At 37.8% G+C, this 24173-nt stretch overlaps 1 protein-coding gene across 1 annotated transcript in view; it reads right to left on the reverse strand.

The window, feature by feature from the left end:
* Nucleotides 1-20899, reverse strand: part of LOC121386569 (omega-amidase NIT2-like) — a 39745-nt gene extending 18846 nt beyond the window's left edge. Inside the window, exons 1-6 of the mRNA XM_041517517.1 lie at nt 20829-20899; nt 15468-15586; nt 11536-11656; nt 8133-8221; nt 2624-2717; nt 57-131 (exon numbers count right to left, since the gene is read on the reverse strand). Coding sequence (XP_041373451.1) covers nt 57-131; nt 2624-2717; nt 8133-8221; nt 11536-11656; nt 15468-15586; nt 20829-20835 — 505 coding nt within the window. The 5' untranslated portion in view covers nt 20836-20899. The remainder of the gene's footprint in view (nt 1-56; nt 132-2623; nt 2718-8132; nt 8222-11535; nt 11657-15467; nt 15587-20828) is intronic.
* Nucleotides 20900-24173: the final 3274 nt, after the last annotated feature.

Raw genomic sequence — 24173 nt, forward strand, 5'->3', positions numbered from 1 at the left:
TCTGTAGGCCAGTATTACAATCCCTGCCTATAAAGAGGTGGTATCGAGTACACTACCTTTTTGAGAATAGCTCTGTGACATCTCAGGAAATCGAATATCATAACATATACCAATGCCAATCTTGCCAAAATCTGCAATGAATAATGAAATAAGAAATAATACATATTAAATAAACAGATAAAGATTATATATATATATATATATATATATATATATATATATATATAAGGGCGACTAAGAATTTTACAAAGGTAGTCTGTTTGGGGACCATCGATTTTATTTTTGTTGTCAGTATTGTTTTACGCAGTGCTCTTCAAAGCGAGTAAAACACTCACTATGGCAGCTAAAAAATAAAATCACATTCGCCAGTTGGCGACTGTCCAATAATTTTACTTTAATCTGTAAACAAAACTGGACATCTGAAAACACAGTGGACCAGTAGCAATTTATCTTCCATAAAACATGTTTTCTATCGGTAGTTTTTTGAAAAATAAAAGTTTGAGACAAGTTAATCGGACTATGAATAACGATTATCCAGTATTCAAGAGTAAACACGGTGACGTTAAGGTAGGAAATACTTCGTTATGTTATATCCCTTAACCTGAATTTCAAGCGTTTGGACATAATTCGGCCCCAGTTCAGTTTTGGACCAATTAATTAAGTCGGTCCTGTCCCATTTAGAGCCATGTTTTATTTATGTATTAAAATGAGATCATTGTCGAGTCACTGTCAGGGTTTCTGCCAGAGGGTAAAATGGGTATGGCGCCATACCCAAATTATAATTTTTTTAAGTTAAAATTTTGACAAAATTAACGATTCTTATCATTATTGTATGGTTTTCTTAACCCTAACCCAAAATGTAACCCATTTTCTTTGTTGGGGAGGCCCCCCCTTTACCCCCTGTTGACTGTGACTGCATTCAATTTCATTGCGCCATGCCCAAAAATTTCTTTCTGGCAGAAACACTGACTGTGTCTTTACTTGTCTGTTTGAAACTTAAATGTTAATTATTTTAAATGTTGACTTATATAGTGTTATGCTGTGCTCCAAATGTCTCGTGCTTATTGTGATAACGGGTCCCTCCACGATAACGAAGTCTCCAGTTGTGAATGTCCAGTTGTTAATGTCGTTTCAATCAGGTTGGAAGTCATTTTCACCAGTGCAGGATGAAAACATGTTTCTATTTTAATGACTCGACTTTAGACGGCTTTAAAGACACAACTATTTATAAAACAGTATTTATGGATTTACAAGGCTGTATGTGACAAAAATAAATATTATTTAAACCAAAAGTAAGGTAGCCGATTGGTAACTACTAGTAACACGTTGAAGCCTGGTAGATATTATCGCAATGCTTTTATTTAACTTTTGAGTACTGCAATTTAAATGCCTATCTTAGCAGTGCCATTAAAATAGTAATTCGCTTAATTTCGTTTAATACAATTATTGGGGACGGAATTTGATAATGATAGTTAATAGTCGTTCACTGTTTTAGTGGAACCGGACACAAACAGCAACTTGTAATTACTATTTAACTAGGAATTACCCCTTCACGGGTTCATTCGAATGCGGTCCTAATAACAATTACGGCATTAGTAATGTGCCATAAAATGGCAGATGAATCGATTTAATTACAAGTAAATATTAGCTGGTTACTAAATATAAGTGGCTGGCGACTAAAATATTATACTTTACTGGCCAGGGAAGAGTAAATTTGAACTTGCTTTGTAGAGCACTGTTATGTTTAAGCGATTTACATGAAATAAGAACAGATCAGACCTAAAGTGACACCAGGACTTACAGGATGACATAACCGTCCCAATATTACTGTAATAAACAATAAGTACGTTTTTATGCTTTGTAATATGATACATCATATATTTTGATAAAATGTTGTTGTTTTTTGTCACAGATTTAATTTTTCTTTCAATATTTATTTTATTAATAGCCTACTACTGTAGCATTTACAATATCCATATTAAACGCACACATGTGCTTGCTTCGTCTATAGGACAGCCGCTCTCTAAGAAATCCTTAACTGGAAATGTCACCCCCTCTTGAATTGGCATTTTTAATTTATTATTTCATCCCTTTTGCATCGCCACAAAGAGGACTGCCACCCAGACTAGTTTCTATACTAAAGCATGTGCAGTTCTACCTTTATTCTCTTTGTACTACATATGTTTTTTGTTTTTTTGTTTTTTTACTTCAGACAATGCAAGTCAAGCTGCATACCTTGCTTGTTCTAGCATTTTGTCTTCACCCCTGTATTAAAAATGAGATTTAATATGTATAATGTAATGGTAATTTGTAAAGAAACATTTTTATTTATATTGGATTTTTTTCTTCTCAAAAAGTGTTATTTGAGTTGTTATGACAGACAGATAGATAAAATAAATAAATATACAAATAAATTAATAATACTTACAGTCTATTTTGTTTTTATTATTATGTACCCTCAAATTATTTTGAGACAAAAAACTTGAATTATTATAATACAAATGAAATTTTGTAAAATACATATACGTTGTTTATCAATGGCACTTGGTAGGGATCACTATATACATTGTACATGTATCTTTAGTGTATACTTATAACACTTAAATATTTCACTTCAACTCACCGGTCTGAAAAGACGTCAGTTGGTTTCCACTGGACAACACTTCAGACTCCTTGAACGTCATCTTGCCTGGTACATCGATATCAAACAAGTGCACCTCAAATACAGAAGAAAGAGGAAATGTTTTATTTAACGGCACATTCAACACATTTTATTTACGGTTATATGGCTTAATTCAGACATATGGTTAAGGACCACACATATTAAGAGAGAAAACCCGCTGTCGTCACTTCATGGGCTACTCTTTTCGATTAGCAGCAAGGGTTCTTTTATATGCACCATCCCACAGACAGGGTAGTACATACATGTACCACAGCCGTTGATATACCAGTTGTGGTGCACTGGCTGGAACGAGAAATACATGTAGCCCAATGGGCCCACCAACGGGGATCGATCCTAGACTGACCGCGTGCTGTACGACTGGGTTACGTCCTGCCGCTTGCCCTCAAATACAAACCATATACTTGAATATACAGTGAAACCTGTCGGAACCAGATCACGATGGGGCCTCATTAATATTTATGTTTTAGACAGGTGTTAGAATTTAAAAAATCTGACACCATACGAAACATGGCTGGTTTGTTCGGGGTCTGTTTCAGACATATTTCTCTGTCTATATATTATCAGACTATTTGTTTAACAACATCTCAGCACATTATAAGCTGCAAGACTGATCACATTACAGTGAGGGTGAACGTGGCCACAGATTTACATGTATTCACCAAGACTGATCACATTACAGTGAGGGTGAACGTGGCCACAGATTTACATGTATTCACCAAGACTGATCACATTACAGTGAGGGTGAACGTGGCCACAGATTTACATGTATTCACCAAGACTGATCACATTACAGTGAGTGTGAACGTGGCCACAGATGTACATGTACTCACCAAGACTGATCACATTACAGTGAGTGTGAAGTTAGCCACAGATGTACATGTATTCACCAAGACTGATCCCATTACAGTGAGTGTGAACGTGCATGCCACAGATGTACATGTACTCACCAAGACTGATCACATTACAGTGAGTGTGAAGTTAGCCACAGATTTACATGTATTCACCAAGACTGATCACATTACAGTGAGTGTGAACGTGGCCACAGATGTACATGTACTCACCAAGACTGATCAGTGAGTGTGAACGTGGCCACAGATTTACATGTATTCACCAAGACTGATCACATTACAGTGAGTGTGAACGTGGCCACAGATGTACATGTACTCACCAAGACTGATCACATTACAGTGAGTGTGAACGTGGCCACAGATTTACATGTATTCACCAAGACTGATCACATTACAGTGAGTGTGAACGTGCATGCCACAGATTTACATGTATTCACCAAGACTGATCACATTACAGTGAGTGTGAACGTGGCCACAGATGTACATGTATTCACCAAGACTGATCACATTACAGTGAGTGTGAACGTGGCCACAGATTTACATGTATTCACCAAGACTGATCACATTACAGTGAGTGTGAACGTGCATGCCACAGATTTACATGTATTCACCAAGACTGATCACATTACAGTGAGTGTGAACGTGCATGCCACAGATTTACATGTATTCACCAAGACTGATCACATTACAGTGAGTGTGAACGTGGCCACAGATGTACATGTATTCACCAAGACTGATCACATTACAGTGAGTGTGAACTTGGCCACAGATTTACATGTATTCACCAAATTGAATTTTAAAATCTTTTTGGTCGAGCCTCATCAAACCCTGTACTATCTATATCTATTTCATATACATGTATTCACCAAATTGAATTTTTAAATCTTGTTGGTCGAGCCTCATCAAACCCTGTACTATCTGTATCTATTTGGTCGAGCCTCATCAAACACTGTACTATCTGTATCTATTTGGTCGAGCCTCATCAAACCCTGTACTATCTGTATCTATTTGGTCGAGCCTCATCAAACCCTGTACTATATATATCTGTATCTATTTGGTCGAGCCTCATCAAACCCTGTACTATCTGTATCTATTTGGTCGAGCCCCATCAAACCCTGTACTATCTGTATCTATTTGGTCGAGCCTCATCAAACCCTGTACTATCTATATCTATATCTATTTTTAAGTCTTGTTGGTCGAGCCTCATCAAACCCTGTACTATCTATATCTATTTTTAAATCTTGTTGGTCGAGCCTCATCAAACCCTGTACTATCTGTATCTATTTGGTGGAGCCCCATCAAACCCTGTACTATCTGTATCTATTTGGTGGAGCCCCATCAAACCCTGTACTATCTGTATCTATTTGGTGGAGCCCCATCAAACCCTGTACTATCTGTATCTATTTGGTGGAGCCCCATCAAACCCTGTACTATCTGTATCTATATTTGGTGGAGCCCCATCAAACCCTGTACTATCTGTATCTATATTTGGTGGAGCCCCATCAAACCCTGTACTATCTGTATCTATATTTGGTGGAGCCCCATCAAACCCTGTACTATCTGTATCTATTTGGTGGAGCCACATCAAACCCTGTACTATCTGTATCTATTTGGTGGAGCCCCATCAAACCCTGTACTATCTGTATCTATTTGGTGGAGCCCCATCAAACCCTGTACTATCTGTATCTATTTGGTGGAGCCCCATCAAACCCTGTACTATCTGTATCTATATTTGGTGGAGCCCCATCAAACCCTGTACTATCTGTATCTATTTGGTGGAGCCCCATCAAACCCTGTACTATCTGTATCTATATTTGGTGGAGCCCCATCAAACCCTGTACTATCTGTATCTATTTGGTGGAGCCACATCAAACCCTGTACTATCTGTATCTATTTGGTGGAGCCCCATCAAACCCTGTACTATCTGTATCTATTTGGTGGAGCCCCATCAAACCCTGTACTATCTGTATCTATTTGGTGGAGCCCCATCAAACCCTGTACTATCTGTATCTATTTGGTGGAGCCACATCAAACCCTGTACTATCTGTATCTATTTGGTGGAGCCCCATCAAACCCTGTACTATCTGTATCTATTTGGTGGAGCCCCATCAAACCCTGTACTATCTGTATCTATTTGGTGGAGCCACATCAAACCCTGTACTATCTGTATCTATTTGGTGGAGACCCATCAAACCCTGTACTATCTGTATCTATTTGGTGGAGCCACATCAAACCCTGTACTATCTGTATCTATTTCATATACATGTATGGTAAAACCTGAGGTTGTATGCAGTAGCCTAAACACAAACTAGTACATGTTTATACACCATGAAGAAGTTAAAGTTTGGTTTAAAGGAATGCTAAAGCAAGGCTTTTGGACTGGTATGCACATTCAACAATATATAATGCACATTATTGCTTAATATCAACAAGTATAATCTGATAGTTAATTAATAAAATGGTTAAATGTGACGGCTATTATATATTACGGGTGCAGCCATTTTGTACCATCCCAGTGAATACGCCCTCTGGCGAGCCGGTGGTTATGTAATACTTAATGTGTCATGTCAGGAATTAGTCTTAGAACTGAAGAAACAAAATGTAGCCAGCAAAAACCCCCACCACTGTCAGTGTCGAAATAACTGTATTATGTTTCATCCATACAATAACCCACATACTGACATGATAATCGGAGTGTTTTCTTAGGTCTTTTCTTTCCGTGGTCTGCATATGTGATTCCTTATTGACAGGTGTATAAGGCATGGTATCCACTCATGGTAAGTGATTACCACCGTCTAGACACACATACAGAAATACTTATCAGTTTTTTAAGATCACAGGGTACTGTGGGATAACCTATCGCCCCTACAATGTTAATGGACATTATCAGCAGTTCTGCTTTATTACTGTAAATAATTCTGTAAAACCCTTGATTAAGTACTTTCCCATCTATAATAACGAAACTGACCAATTATGTAGTCCCAAAGAAAAGAAAATTATCACTTGGGCATCGTGAATGGTCGTTTTTGCTCCAACGTAATCTACCAATAGGCCTAATAATATGCATTTTTCTTTGGATTTTTCCAGAGAGAAAAATACTATATAACTCCATTTCGTTCTGCTGATGCAAATTGAAATATATTTAGTTAAATAGTTTATTATATTATCAAGTCATTTATGTTGTTTTACAAGTCTGGTTGATTAAAGCGAAGTGCCTTGTCCTAAATTACTGCTTTTGTTTACAGTGCATACAGGACGTCATTTCACCCTAAGCTATAGTACTGGACGCCACGAAAACAAAACAAAATGGCTGCCCCCATTTAGCAGGAATAATCACGTTTTTGTATTAACTCTAAAATTACGCGCTTTTTTTTCATTTCTTAAAGTGTCAGTATGTGTTAGTGGTCCGGGTATGCATCTTTCCAACACATAAGGCTCATGTTGGAGTTGTCTGCCTTTAACAATATCACTAGAGCACATATTGATTAATTACCAAATGTTTCACATCCAATAGTCAATGATTAATAAATCAATGTGCTCTAGTGGTGTAGTTAAACAAAACTAATTTTTCTTCTTTTAAATGACTATTAAAATGTATACCGAATATATACACCACTAGAGGACATTGATTAATTAATCATCGGCTAATGGATGTTAAACATTTGGTAGTTCTGACACATAATGATCAGAGGAAACCTGCTACATTTTTCCTAATGCAGCAAGGGATCTTTTATATGCACTTTCTCACAGACAGAAAAGCACATACACGGTCTTTGACTAGTTGCGGTGCACTGGTTAGCATGAGGAAAAAACCAAATCAGTTCAATGTATCCACTCAAGTGGTTTGATCCTGCCACGAAAACACCTCAAGCGAGCACTCAACCGACTGAGGTAAATCCCGCCCCCTCTCACAAAACATAAATGCCAAAAGCTAAAGCAAATGGAATATTGGTCAACATAAAGGTAAACCTACCATCAAGATCTGCATGAACCTAGGACACAAGTCAGGTCAGGTCAGGTCAAAGGGTTTTATAGAAGGAAGGAAATGTTTTATTTAACGATGCACTCAACACATTTTATTTACAGTTATATGGCGTCGGACATATGGTTATGAACGACACAGATAGTGAGAAAGGAAACCTGCTGTCGCCACTTCATGGGCTACTCTTTTTGATTAGCAGCAAGGGATCTTTTATATGCACTATCCCATAGACAGGATAGCAGTTTACTAGCCGACCTAGATCCCAGACGATGATAGTTATTGTTACACACGGAAGACATGAGGAAGAGGGTGGGATTTAGCAGTCGGTTGAGTGCTGGCTTGAGGTGCTTACGTCGTAGGATCGATCCACCTCGGTGGATCCATGCAACTGATTAGGATTTTTTTCTCGTTCTAACCAGTGCACCACAACGGGACTAAGACCATGGTATGTGCTTTTCTATCTGTGGGATGGTGCATATAAAAGATCCCTTGCTGCATTACGTGCCAGAATTACCAAATGCTTGACATCCAATAGCCGAAGATTAATGAATGAATGTGCTCCAGTGGTGTCGTTAAACAATAGAAACTTTAACATGATGAGGAAGAAGTACATACAAACCTTGCGGTGTGTTGCTATGAGACGCCCGTCTGGACCAAACACCGGACACGTGTTGAAGATTTTACCATTCTCTTCTTCAGGGTACGACCCTGTCAATGAAACAACTACAATTAATGCACACTCAAACACACAGACACAGAGAGAGTACATTTAATGTGAGCTCAATCTGATTAAAATTAGCTAGTTTTTGTAAAGTGGTGTATATACTATTTGGCATCCAAGATAAATGATTTTAATAATGAACACTACCACTTCTGTTAAGCGGTGATATCCCCCCCCCCCCCCAAATATTTTAAAATCTGCAATTGAGGGTAAAATATCAGACATGAGTTAGTGGACATAAAAGACAGAATGACTGCTCTGATCATGTTACAAATTTGGCGCCAAATAAGTCAGGTTTTTTTCAGTCGAGATTGCCGAAACGATAAAAATAAAATGTTTTCATTGCTAAAAATAAAATGTAACTGTTATAGTGTGTATCAAACATACAAATGGATACTGGTATAGGATACAACAGAGGCTGTTAAAAAATAGTGTTAAATTGCGTTACGGTAACCGCTGTAAGCTACTGAAGTCTTTCGTAAGTTGTTTTCGTACACAACACGGCTTGTTTCCTTTTATGTCCAGTGTGCAGACTGATTGATGTTTTTCTGTGTGAAAAAAAGTGTGCATTTCGAAACAGCGGAGCTGGGTACTGTAAATTATAACAGGATGCCGAAAAATAAAGAAGAGTGCAGAAAAACAAATGGGGCTACCAAACGTGAAAAGCGAGGAGGCAAACTGCAGTGAGAAGGTATATTGTACAACACAGGGTACACGCATGACTAAATATAGTTCCATCGCGTAGTACTAATTAAACGCCCATTAATTCCAACAAGGATCCAAACGTCCGTGTTAAATATTGGCAGATAATGTTCATACACATTTATACATTTTGCCGTCAGTGACGATCTTTACCTATGACAGTAATTTTTATCCGGCAGCACAAAAGTGCCACCGGTGATGCCCCCAAACGACAGCAGTTTTATGTCACTGACAGCAATTGCTGTCGTTAAGTTCGAGCCCTGTTTTATATTGAAATTAGTTTCTGGCATACTTTGTAAATCACCCCAATCATTTCATATACCCTCGGCATAATCCCAAATGTTTTCAAATTCTTTTCAAATCACTGGCATGATTTTGCAAGTAAGGTTTTGACTGGTCGAATGAAAGGTCAACTGGACATGAGCTCCAACGCAGGGATTTACCTTGTTTTTCTGAAATGGGGGTCCATTGGACTCACCTCTTCTTTTCTGGGGGTCCCAACCTGAAAACAAAGGGTCCCAAAACCACACAAATGACAGAGAGCTGCAGACAACAAATCACGTGTACACTATATGTGTTTCATTAAAGTAAATTTAACAAGCTGTGTTGTTGTTTTTCCTTTCGGGAAATCAATGTCGGTATTCAATGTTTATTTTTCAAAATCAACATTTCACTTTGATCTGTATAATTATTTGAACCATTTCCTGCAAGCTAAATGACACTCACAATACCATGCATTGTTTATGAATCGTGCTACTTGTTTGTTAATGCAAATCAGAACATTTAACCAATTTGTTTTATTCGCCCGGGAATTTCCAATTGTGTTCGGCCTGTTGACGAGAAGTTCCGAATGATCGCAAATCCGCGATCTCTTTCCGGAAATTACCAACTTTACACGATTAAGCGCAGCAAAGGATAAAGACGCAGTGTTCCCAGAGATTAAAACGTTTTGTTTTCGATATGGGGAATCCCCATTTGAATACGCAGTTTATAGGTAGAAAAGAAATAGTGTGTTACACAGAATGATCGATCTTTGAGAGTGGACAGGGTTACTGAAAATGTCAGATATTTTATGCGTCCCACGGGACGCAGTATCTCTATTTTTGCGGGTCCAGTTAAGTTTTAGTGCGTCCTATACGCAAGTTTTGTGCGTCCGGTAAATCCCTGCAACGGGGTTCTGTAATTAACCAGTGGAGCTAATTTTAATTAGATTGCTAGTCAGCTCCAAACATATGGTTATGTCGACACTTAAATCAGTTATAGATACATGGAGAGAGTAAGAGTGAGAGTGAGAGTGAGAGTGAGAGAGAGAGAGAGAGAGAGAGAGAGAGAGAGAGAGAGAGAGAGAGAGAGAGAGAGAGAGGGAGAGAGAGAGAGGAGAGAGAGAGAGAGAGAGAGAGAGAGAGAGAGAGAGAGAGAGAGAGAGAGAGAGAGAGAGAGAGAGAGAGAGAGCAAAAATTCCAAACTCATGAGCTAATGACATTCTCCACCATGTGCAAATATTGCTGTTGTAAACATATTGACCAATGTTTTTGTTCACACATCACACATAAAAATACCGTAATTTAAGCCATTATTGATCAAAAGCAGTTAAATATTTTTGCTGCTATATTAATATTTTTATTATCAACATGGTTCAACATAACCAAGTTAATAAAAATAATATGACGCATGAGTTAAGAATTTGTCACACACAGCATTTTGGTTTTTTAATTGCCTTGAGTGAAACAGCCCACTGACGACAATTTTAAGCCTGCCACTGGCAATTTTTTAAACAGTCACCTTTGCAGCAAATAAATATGACTGAACGGTTATACTGTTGCATGTAGACATATTTCCAATCTAATTAAAATTAGCTCCACTATTACATGTGGCTCTAACAGCAGCCCATTGGAGCTCATGTCCAGCTGACCTTTCATTCGACCAATCAAAACCTTACTTGCAAAATCATGCCAGTGATTTGAAAACAATTTGAAAACATTCGGGTTTATGCTGAGGGTATACGAAATGATTCGGGTGAATTTCGAAATATGTCGGAAACTAATTTCAATATAAAATTTGTTTCAAGATGAAAAAAAAAACGTGATGGTATAGCCATAAAATCTGTTTATACTAGTATACAATCCAGAGTTTATTACTGCACATTCCCCCCCCCCCCCCCCCCCCTGTTTTTTCAATGTTAAAATAGACCAACAAGTTCGCCAATTGCATAGTCTCGAAAGATACTTTTAGAATTTGTATGCTCCTGAATAACGTTATAAAAGGCGAAGTGTAATTGGTTGATATTTAAATTATTTATAGATGAAATGTCACCTGGACATGGTAGTCACCGCAATGCTGTTAGATCTACTGGTGAGACCACTAGAGCTAATTTTAATCAGATTGACATATTTCAAATGTACAAATGTTAAATACTGGCAGACAAAGTACACCAGATATATTTATTTTGCTATTGTTGAGGAGTTTTACAGACAGCAGTGATTTTTATCCAGTGGCACAAAATTGCCGCAGGTGACGTTCCCTACCCACAGTAAATCATACCTCAGTGACGCCAATTACCATCGGTGCCGTCGTTAAGTTCGAGCTCTGTACTACATACCTCCTACTAAAAATATTTTGTTTTCTTTGGCAGCTTTTGACAACACTTGAGAAGTTTCCCCCGGGATCTTCTCAGAATATTCCTTGAAATACTTCGTGCCATATGGAGAATTAAAACACTCCTAAAAAATATTAAAATAAATTTTTTATTGCAAAGGTAGCTCTAGGAAACCATTCAAGGGATGTATGTTGAGAATTTTAAAAAAGAAAAGAAGCCAAGTCTTGAACACCTCCCCTCATACCCCGCCCACCCAAGGAAACCTGTCAGGTCAGTCAAATATTATTTCAGATTAATACAGGTACATTATGGTGTTTATGTTTAAGGGCCATTCCATGGTACATGTACATGTATTTGGTCCATGGGTGTGGAAATTTCAAAAATGATCTATTAAACTAAGTCTTTATTATAACTTAAAGTTAACACCCTTAAGCACATACAAATATACTTTTATTGCCAATTTACTTATAATTTATGGGTTTTAATGACGGTTTTATTTGAAGAAAAAAAAAATTGTAAGACAGGACGCGACATTTGTTTTTTGGTAATATTTCATTACTGTCATGTCAAATTAAAAAATTAGGTACATGTATTAGGACATCACATCTAAAATATACTACATATGAAAATACTACTTTGCCTTCTTTCACATCATAATTAGTATATTAAGTTATTTTTCAAAATATATACTCGCGGAAAAAAGTTCCTGTGCACCAAATAATTGCATATAGAGTATAATTTACTTGAAATTTGGTCATAAAAAATTCAGTAAATAAACGTGTACCGGTAACCACTTCCTTCCATATCCCAGCAGTGCCCAGTCAATTGCACGAGCTATACATGCTTTGTGATAAGTTGCATTACTAGCATTCTTGGTCATGTGCTCCTCTTTGATGTCATTTTTCTTATCACTGGACTCTAAAACTACTGTATGGATTCTCATCACTCAGAAAAAACTTTTGTTGGCATCTGATCGTCGTCAGTGTGATGTCACGTCTCCAAGAAAATTAACTTCTTCGAAAGATGGGCATGATTGCAGTTAGAATGGCACAAACATTGTTGCTGTCATTTTGGTATTCATTGGTATTCATCAGAAAACTATGCAGTGTCTGCGGAGATGTTCTCGACAGTTTAGAAATACTAGGGATCTTCCATGTTTAGTGAGTCGACACATGACGTCACATTAACCAATCATCAATATCAAGCGGGTACACATGTGGAATCATTTGGAAATGACAAGTTTAACATCCCAATACATCCCTGTGTTAAGGCCAATCAGTGGAAGAACTTTACGCAACCGATTAGGTGATCACAACGTACGACCATGACATGACGTCAATACATTGTTCTGTTGTATCGTCACTGACGGCGCACCAAGCATTGTGTAGACCATATTTCAGGTTCAGAAGACAGGAGGGGATCGCTGTACTTTTGACAGATAAATAGTACATGTACATCTATGTAAAACACAATATTTTAAAATTTTATAAATATATGTTTCACTGAAATTTTAATGATGCACAGGAACTTTTTTCCGTGAGTATATAATGTCATGTCCTGGCTGATTTGACATATATAAAAGTTAGTTTTATTTAAAAACTATTTTTCGGAAATAAAAATCCTTTTTAATCCTCCTCCTTCTCAATGTTCCAAGTATGACTGGTTGTATTAAATGATTAAAATAACCACCTCAAACTTTGAGCCAGGACTTGACATTGAGCCAGGATGTGGCATTCAAGATGGCAGGTTAAACTCAGTAAAAATTTAAAATGTATTAAATCTCTCTATATAAAGAAACCGGACTTGGTGGCCTCATGGCAGGCCATCGGTCTACAGGCTGGTAGGTACTGGGTCGTTGAGATTTTTGCTATTGTCAACCATCAACAGAAAGAAGAAACTGTTCAAAAACTATAATTTCTTTACTGACTGGGGTTCATATTTTGAATTCAAATTAAATCAGATGATCATAAAAATATCAGCAAAAGGCAAAATATAATATATTTTAATTCTAAAACATATGATAAATTACAAACAAGAATTCTTCAGAATTAAACTTATTCAGTGTCATTGATAGTGCATCTGTAGATATCCATCTCAATGCATGTTTAAAATGTTTAAATAAAACATTTAAAAAAAATCAAACTTAAAAAAATTAAATTAAAATTTTAAAATAATAAAGTTGAAAAACAAATTTTGACGTGCATTGAGGAGAACATTCATAGATAGAACTATAAATGAAGCTTTACTGATGCAGGACATGTAATTTATGAGAAATGAACCTACATTTGTACAATCAATTAATATTGAGCTAAATGCAAAAGTTGATGCCGCAGCCAACGAAAAAGTAATATCTAGATACTTCATCTTTTTAGTTTGTACATGTATTGTACCAGACTTAACAACATCAGGATAAGCAATCTTGTTGACAACTGGTATGGTTACTGGTTATAAAAATATATTATATGAATACTGTATAAGAACGTTTTTTTTGCACAACGACAGTTCAATTAATTAGGATTTTATGCACTTATTTTGATGATAAAAAAACTTAAAACAAGTAAATATCATTGGTTTCATAAACTAACAGTGTTTCATTAGTAGTATTTGATATACATATCATTTATTAGTTGTATTGGAATTGGACAAAAAGTCACTTCCTGGCTCGTATACTGAAATTTTTAAAAGTAAATGTTACATCATAGAGAATATTTTTTAGTAAAATGCTACATGGCATTTAGAAATAGACTGGATATTGTGTTAAACAGTGTATTTTCACAAGCAAACATTCTACCAGGAAAGCAGAGTTTTGGAATTGACCGTAGTTTTAAAAAAGTCATGTCCATTTTCGTCACGTCCTGGCACATTTTTCTTTTCACTTTATAAGGCCTGACATGCTTATACTACTACATGTATATGTAAATTGTAATGAGCCTGGCTTAAATCATTACCATGGAATGGCCCTTAAACATAAAGTTGAAACCAGAAAAAAACTATTTTAAAAAATCAAACAAGAGTACCGGTGAGGTACATGATACATCCATCAAAAGTAGATCATGGTGACCTATAGTTATGGTACACAACACATTGCCATTCCAAATTATATTTGCATGCAAAGTTTGATGTTCCTATAAGAGTTAATTATGACGATATGGCCCAGACAAGGGTCTCATTTACCGTAATGGGCAGTAATTAATGCATGTACAATGTAGGTCTCGGTGACCTAGTTATAGAAGGCGACATACCGCTATCCCAAGTTGTACATGCATGCAAGGTTTGATGACCCTAAATGAATTGATAAAAAAGATATCCAGAAAGTAAAGATTTACCAACGGAAGATCATACAAACGGATGCAAAGACAGACACCACACCATAAAATGTCCCGCAAAAGTTTACAGTGTGTTGTCTTTAATGACACTATTAGAGGACACTGATTTATCTATCATATTGGCTATTGGGTGTCAAACATTTGGCATTTTGACATTAGTCTTAGAGAGGAAAATGGTAAATTTTTTCCATTTGTAGCAGGATCTTTTTTTTATTCACCATCTCACAGACTGAATAGCACATACATGTACCACACCGTTTGATATACCAGTTGTGGTACACTGGCTGGAACGAGAAATAGCCCAATGGGTCCACCAAGGGGGGATCAATCTTAGACTGACCACACGTCAGGCGAACACTTTACCACTGGGCTAAGTCCTGTCACTGTGAAAGGGTGAAACCATGCAATGGGTTTGTGTTGAAAAGTAAAAAAACAAAACACATCTCGATCCTCCCTCCGCCCCACCAAGGAAAGCTGTTGGGTCAGTGAAATGTTATTTCAGTTTCATACAAAGGGTTTATGTTTAAACATTTATAAAGTTTAAACCTGGAAAAGAAAAGAAAAGAAAAGAAAAGAAGGCAGATTGGTATATCTTCCTGGCAAACTCACTGGCAATGCCACCAGCTGTGCTCCCGATTTGGCAGCCTCCGTAATAAACTTCACAGCACGACTGAGGTTGTCTCCCTTTGATGTTCCCACCAGCATCTGAATCAATGCAAGTTTAAATTCTGAAATAAAGAAAACGTTTTAACATTAAAAACCCCCACAAAAACCAAACAGATTAATAAAGAAAACAAAACTCCAACAAATTATTATACATTGTAGTAGCTCAACTGAATCAAAAAAAAGAAGAAAGAAATGTTTTATTTAACGACACACTCAACCCATTTTATTTACGATTATATGGCGTCAGACATATGGTTAAGTACAGATATTGAGAGAGGAAACCCGCTGTCGCCACTTCATGGGCTACTCTTTTCGATTAGCAGCAAGGGATCTTTTATATACACCATCCTACAGACAGGGTAGTATATACCATGGCCTTTGATATACCAGTCGTAGTGCACTGGCTGGAACTAAAAATAGCACAATGGGGCCACCAATGGGGATTGATCACACACCGACCGTGCATCGAGCGAGTGCTGTATCACTGGGCTATGTCCTGCCCCAAACTGAATCAATGCAAGATTAAATTCTGAAATTAGAAGAAACACCCCCCTACAAAAAACACCCCCCCCCCCCCCCCCCCAACCCAGAAATCAAGAAACATTAAAACCCCGGATCTGGGGGTGGGGGGGTGGGGGGCAGCGCGGTAGGGGGCAGGGACATTATTCAAATGTGTTACATACTATACTATACAAGTGGTTTCAGGCTCATAGGAAATGGGTGTTTGCTTCTGCAACTCGCCCCTGCCCCCACCGTGACACACACAACAATCCTGAGAATTGAAAATTTGCATAAGCCATTTTTGGGTTATGCAAAAACAAATTCAGGTAACGGGTTAAGTGGGTCATGATATGTAATCCCCCAGAGCTATGCCCCGAAACATGCTTTTTTAATCAATTATTTCACTTTCGTGATTTGGCTTAAAATATTAAAACAAAATTTTATTTGCTAATATTTAATGCTGCCCTATTGTAAGCTGCCATGTCTATATTATTATTATAACATTAAACTGTCCTGAAAACGCGTCTCTTCGCTTTTTCATTACGAACATATGTGGATCCCTTTTAAACCTCGGCTCATTTGCCTTTTACAATTCTGTGACACCTCTCCCCTTTACAAATGTCTAGATGCACTCCTGCTATCAAACATATTAGTTTAAAAGTTATATTTGATGGGCTGTACAATGTTTTACTTTCATCTTTTTCAAATTCTCTACAATTTAGAAATAAAAGATATATCCATACACAAATGACAGCCTGCTCAACTGACTATTATTTTGATAGGGGTGAAAGTTGTCTAGACAAAAAAACCCACACCCAAAATACACCCAAACGTAACACAACTAATAAACTTGGTATTGACGTTTTTTATTCAGATCCTTTTTGCAGTATATCTATTACATGTACGTTGTTGGAAAACAAAAATTGAAATCACCATATTTGTTTTTTTTGGTAAAGTGCACATCGACTTGTACAAATATAGGGAATTGGCCCATAATATAGTGTATTAACTACATAGGTTAACATTGTCGTCTATAAGATTTTATTTGGTACAGTAAGTTTGTTTTATTTAACGACGCCACTAGAGCACATTGATTTTTTATCTTATCATCGGCTATTGGACGTCAAACATATGGTCATTCTGACACTGTTTTTTAGAGGAAACCCGCTGTCGCCACATAGGCTACTCTTTTACGACAGGCAGCAAGGGATCTTTTATTTGCGCTTCCCACAGGCAGGATAGCACAAACCATGGCCTTTGTTGAACCAGTTATGGATCACTGGTCGGTGCAAGTGGTTTACACCTACCCATTGAACCTTGCGGAGCACTCACTCAGGGTTTGGAGTCGGTATCTGGATTAAAAATCCCATGCCTCGACTGGGATCCGAGCCCAGTACCTACCAGCCTGTAGACCGATGGCCTAACCACGACGCCGGTTTGGTACAGTACAACCATGTGTTGGTATACCGGAAACGGTGGTTTCCAAACTTTATCAAGTTTATTCTTTCTTTCTTTTAAAAGTTATAAGTTTGTTTTGTTTAACTACTGTACTAGAGCACATAATAATAATGTTTCTGCCAGAAAGAAATTTTTGGGTATGGCGCTATGGAATTGAATGCAACCAGTCAACAGGGGGTATGGGGGGCCTCCCCCACAAAGAAAATGGGTTACATTTAGTGTTAGGGTTAAGAAAATCATACAATAATCATAATTGTCATTAATTCTGTAAAAATGTTAACTTAAAAAAAACTAATTGGGTATGGCTCTGGCTGAAACCCTTACACTGATTTATTAGCAGCAAGGGATCTTTTATATGCACCATCCCACAGACAGGATAGTACATACCACGGCCTTTGTTAAACCAGTTGTGGAGCACTGGTTGGAACGAGAAATAACCCAATGGGTCCACACAAACGGAGATCGATCCTAGACCGACTGCGCATCAAGCGAATGGTTTACCACTGGGCTATGTCCCGCCCCTGTTATCCAATTAAAAACATGCATCTCCGCAGCTACCCGGTGCTGCCTGCAGGTGACCAATGAAATGGTTCCGATAGCAGGTGGATGGGTTAATTGGCGGTGGTCACTCGCACACAAGAAGCTCTCCATTCGAACAGGAACGTTCTTCAAGAAATCCAACATGATGCTGGAGGAAGTCTTGACATTCACGTACTGGTGGCTGATTGGGACACCACTCATCACCATCCAACATCAACTTGGCTTTTCGGGGAACACCGATGTGGACTGGGTTTTGTTTTGCCGTGGTGAAGTCTGCGAAATCAGTTTAACTCGAAAAAGCGAGAAGATTGGCGGTCCAGGCATTGTAGTTAAAATTAATGAGTCCAAGTTTACCAAAAGGAAGTATCATCATGGGCACAGTATAAAGGGTAGAATGTACCCATAAAATAAAATAAAATAAAAAGAGAAGAAAACAGCGCAAAGCTAAACCCCCCAGAAAATAACACAAAGTTCCTAAATTAAAATAAAATAAAACAAAAAATCACTCGACCCTATATCTTCCTAAAACAAAATAAAACTGAAAACCCTAACCAATTGACATTAACCCTAACCCTAATAAACTAAAACAGAAAATAATGCAAAGTGTCTAAATTAAAATAAAAAATGACTGGAGCCAATTTTTTAAACATAATATTGGAGATTTATAATTATTTGGGGTTGGGGGGTGGGTGGGGTGCTAGCCCCCCAAGCTCCCCCCTTCTTTCTGACAGTGTTCGAGATTAACAGTATCCCAATATCCCGGGGATACCAGAATTTAATTTTGGATACCAGACTTCAAGAACCCAGTATCCCACTGGGATACCATATAATACTAAATACTAAAGAAGTGCGAATTAGTTATATAATAAATTAGTTACCGACTTTTCGGAACATCTTGGATGTATTCATTGGTATCGGGCATCCGTGAAGTAACTCTGTCAGTTTAAGTAGTAAGCGAAAATTGCCGAATGCTTAAGACATGAGAGTTATCTCCCGTATTTTCATGTTAAGGTCGTACGGCCTAGAATGTTTTTCATTGAACGCCAAGTTTCATAAAAGTTATCTGGTATATATTAGATCTATTTTAACACAACAAGTTAAAATCCTTCTTAGAAAATGATCATATGATCATATCATCATCTCATTGCCATTTGACATCTACGTCAGTGGCTTACAACCACCTCGTACCTATTGTAAATTTTCACAGTAATTTACGATGATAGTAAGCTGCGCCACGTCGTGGAACGGGCTGGCGATCGTAGAAAAAAATTTAAGGTCGTGATGGTAGGTATTTACGGCGATAGTAGTGCTAAGATAGCTTTGTGGAACGAAGCCCAGGGCCCCGTTCCACGAAAGAATTGTAGCTAAGGTTAATTGTAGTGACTTATGGTGGATTTTACAACTGGCACCGTAAACTTTACAGGCGTTCCATAAAGCAACCTTATGGTAGTCGTAAGTGCCCCTTTAATGATTAAAATATTCTAAAGTTATGAAGAAGCACGAATTATTTAAATAATGAATTGGTTACCGACTTTTCGGAACATCTATGATGTATTCAATGGTATCGGACATCCATGAAGTAACTGTCCGTTCATTTGCTAAGCGATAATTGCCGAATGCATAAGACATGAGACATTGAGAGTTATCTCCCGTATTTTCATAAAAGTTATTTGGTATGTATCTATTTTAACACAATAAGTTAGTATCCTTCTTAGAAAATGATCAAATCATCATCTCATTGCCATTTGACGTCTACGTCAATGGCTTACAACTGTCTCGTACCTATTGTAAATTTTCACAGTAATTTACCACGATAGTAAGCTGCGCCATGTCGTGGAACGGGCTGGCGATCGGAGAAAAAAATTAAAAATTAAGGCCGCGATCGTAGGTATTTACGGCGATAGTAGTGCTACGATCGCTTCGTGGAACGAGGCCTATTGTCTGAACCAAATTGTTAACAACTACGAAAAATTACTCTCCTACCTTTAATTGCCGTTAGATTTCCTCCAAAGTTTGTCCAGACACAAATCTTGAAAAAATCCATTACAATGACACAGATTCCACATACCAGATGCTAACCATGTCATCTATATCGACTTCACTGAGAGCGCATAGGGAAAAAAGCATGTAATTTTGTATCAGCTGCCATTTTGACTTTTTATGGAATATTCTTCAAGAGGGTTGAAAGAATAGGACTTAATCTAACAACATCATAACATGTTATGATATAAAAGCAAACGTGATGACGTCATATTTAAAAAAAAAAATTGTTATTATTATTATTATTATTTTAATGATAGCACTAGAGATCATCGATTTCATATTAATTGTGTCACATACTTTGGAGGCTTTCACCCCTCTTGAAGAGTATTCCATAAACAAACAACATGGCAGACCTGAGAAAACTGCATGTATTTTTCCCTAGATGCAATCTCAGCAAAGACAATATCGGCGACATCGTTGCAGTCTCGTATGTGGAATCTGTATATTTGTAGTGGTTTTTTTGCGATTTGTGTCTGGACAAACTTTGGAGGAAATCTAACGGCAATTAAAGGTAGGAGAGTAATTTTTTGTAGTTGTTAACAATTTGGTTCGGACAATGTGTCAGTAGCCTGAGTAGGTGATTACAAGAGTAAATACGGTAACAGGAATAACCAATCCGCACGACACCTGCGCAACCTTCTACACGAAATGACATTTCGTTGTAAAAGTGTACAGACCAAGATCAGCATGCTATACGCCAGTTTAACATAATGTGTAACCCTGTAGCTTTTTAATAACATGGAATTAACAGTTATAACTTACTTGACATTTTTACGTGGACATATTAGATTCCTCAAGCCGGTGTTGTATGACATTCGGCCCGACGTGATATGCGACGCGAAAGTTTAACTGCGCATGCGCGAAGTATGCAGGACAAATCTTATGACAAATGGACTGCCGTGACATTGTTGCCCGTTTGTGAATACTAGCTGTTACTATGATCATTATTATAGATCAAATTTTTACTCCCAGTTAGAAGTCTAACATTTCTGCCATCTTTTAACTACATTATAGGTGTGACACGTCGTGAAAACCTACCTGTGCTCGACTATGGGCCAGGTACGACTGAGCAGTGTCACACTCATAACATAGAGCGATCGTACTACAATATAACCATCGCTCAAAATATGGATATACTGACAGATTTGGCAGAAGCAATGGGCGAGACGCATATTTTTTCTAAGACCAGCATATAAGTGAACAGAACTAGTTACACTGTGAAACAATATATTTCTAGACTCACTGATATTTATTTATTAATTGGTTGATGAGTATTTCAGCCAAATGATATCAATGACTCTGAGATTGGGATGATTTATAACCTTGTCAATGGTAGTGTGAAGAATGTAGATCCTAACCAAATGGCACAGAGTGTGGATCAAAATCCAGGCTGAAAATACAATGGGATAGATTCCAGGTTCTGCAATTAATCACACGGACTGTCACGGGGATTCTATAATACCCGTAACTGAATAAAACACGATTATCAAAATATCTCTCCTAACTGTATATCTATTAGATCTCTCTGTAACAGGCGGTTAAACCCTAGTATGGCTCGTCTAGGTATGATCAGAGATACGATCTTATATAAAGTATATATTATTATATTACGTTTAGTTCACTAGAAAACACAACAAAAACACAATACACTTTGGAATCTGTATTAACCTACGCTGACAAATGTACAGCCGTAGTAGTTAATTAATAACAACAATAATAACAACCCAGAACTGATCACTTAATTAGTTAATCTCTAGGTGTCTAGGTTACACAATATGCGAATCACTTCACCGTGACACAACACCCACACGTGTGATAATTGAGAAACGCTTCTAGGAGAAGTTAATTAATAAAGGAATTACCACTCTATTCCTAACTGGTTAATTTTTAATTAACCCTTACTACTCGTTCAGTAACGTGTGATAATTGAGAAACGCTTCCAGGGGAACTTAATTAATAAAGGAATTACAGCTCTATTCCTAACGGGTTAATTTTTAATTAACCCTTACTACTCGTTCAGTAACGTGTGATAATTGAGAAACGCTTCCAGGGGAACTTAATTAATAAAGGAATTACAGCTCTATTCCTAACGGGTTAATTTTTAATTAACCCTTACTACTCGTTCAGTAACGTGTGATAATTGAGAAACGCTTCCAGGGGAACTTAATTAATCAAGGAATTACAGCTCTATTCCTAACGGGTTAATTTTTAATTAACCCTTACTACTCGTTCAATAACCTTGTAACACAGAATTAATACTGGTACCTATCACAATAAAGACAATAACCTACAGTTTACCTAGGTCCTCTAGGATGACTGGCTAAGCTTTATATTACCAAATACTCGTATAATGTTAGAACAATAAGTCCACGATTTACTTCGTCAGATGACCGAAGACACTGTCTAAAGAATATTGGTATAATACAGTATTAAAATATTTAAAGTCACACCAATCACATCAAGGTTATACACAGAGCAGAAAATATATAATTACCAAAGTCCCGTCTGAACTAATATAGATCGTTCAGTGGACGACGTCCGTGATCCCCTGGAGCCTTCCTAGTTCTCCTCGATATCTCCAAAACACTAGCTATTTATTATAAATCAGAATATCGCCTGGGGGTACAAGGCGGCACCGAATCTTATCATCTGATATCCCACCTCTCCCAGAGTCGGTATTTTCTCTCTGATCGTCAGTCTGGCTGTCGCCAACCGCGAGCAATCTCCTGGCCATAAACAGCACTACCGGAGATATTACGTAACTACAAGCCACATGGCCTCCACACCTGCTCTGGGTGTGTATTAGGCGTACCGATCGAGGACCGTCGCGCAGGAGTATTACGTAACAAGTTGCCCACCTGGCTAAGTGCAATGAACTGCACACGGCCTTCTAAAACAATTAATAACGCCAAAGGCGAAAAGAAAATTAAGAGCATGTACCGTCACACGGACCAAGGGTCATAACTCTTTGTTTTTCGAGGCAAAGCCCAGGCCAAGCTACTAAGTGATATAGGCTATCATTTAGTAACTTGTATTGATGTGTAGTAGGACAGTTATAATTTAAAAGCTAAATTGAATTATGTCACTTGGCCCATGTTTTCATCATTTTATAAGGTGATTCAATACTCTGGCTTCATATAATAGCAACAACTGACTGTGCTCTTGTTTGTTTAGTCTTTTGTAATACATACTAAAACAGTTTACACACATGTAAAATGGTATTTGCATTTTGCACACTTCCAAATATACCAAAGAAAATGATACAGATGGTAAGACCTCATACAAATCTTTTCAATGTCATAAAATAATCAGTGAAATACCCCTTTTTACCAGTACTTTTGCTACAAAAATGTGTATGAGATGCCTACCAAAGTTGTCGCTTAAATGCAGCAGAACGCAGGAAATGGCATCTAGAATTCAAAAACTTTCCGGGTGTGTGTGTGTGTGTGTGGGGGGGGGGGGGGGGGGGGGGGGGGGGGGGGGGGGGGGGGGGGGGTGGGGGTGGGGGGGGGGGGGGGGGGGGGTGGGGGGGGGGGGGGTGGGGGGGGGGGGGGGGGGACATGTCACCTGACCCCTCTAGCACTCCGTCGCTTCGCTCGGGTCGACATTCGTCTCCCCAATATTAATTTGCTTCCAACGCCTCTGCATTTATAATATTTATTATACCTTTTTTTCATTTTCGTAAGAAAAGCGTCCATTGTTTGGCAACTCTTGGCTGCACGTTTTTTGCTTCGCTCTCTTTGCTCAGGTCGTTCCATGTTAGTCGTAGTTTATGAGTCGACAAAGTAACCACGCCTTATAATATCATTCGTGTAACACATGCACCATTTTAGACCAAAATATATTTACGAAAATTTCCGAACGCTGAAATTAATATTTGAGCTTCTACAGAGACAAGCCAAATAATATCAGAGTGCGGGCTTCCAATAATGGTTTAATACAGCCATCTGTTAGGGTAAACGTTGAAGTTACATTCTCTGGTTACCATATTATAACATCATGTACAAATGTGAAATACAAGCTCATATGCACTTTTAAAAAAGTCGTGTGTGTTCGCTATGAACGGATATCGTCAAACGTATACGCTTGATTCGTCGCCTGTGCCGC

The sequence above is a fragment of the Gigantopelta aegis genome, chromosome 12, assembly GCF_016097555.1.
Source record: "Gigantopelta aegis isolate Gae_Host chromosome 12, Gae_host_genome, whole genome shotgun sequence".
Classification (NCBI taxonomy): domain Eukaryota; kingdom Metazoa; phylum Mollusca; class Gastropoda; order Neomphalida; family Peltospiridae; genus Gigantopelta; species Gigantopelta aegis.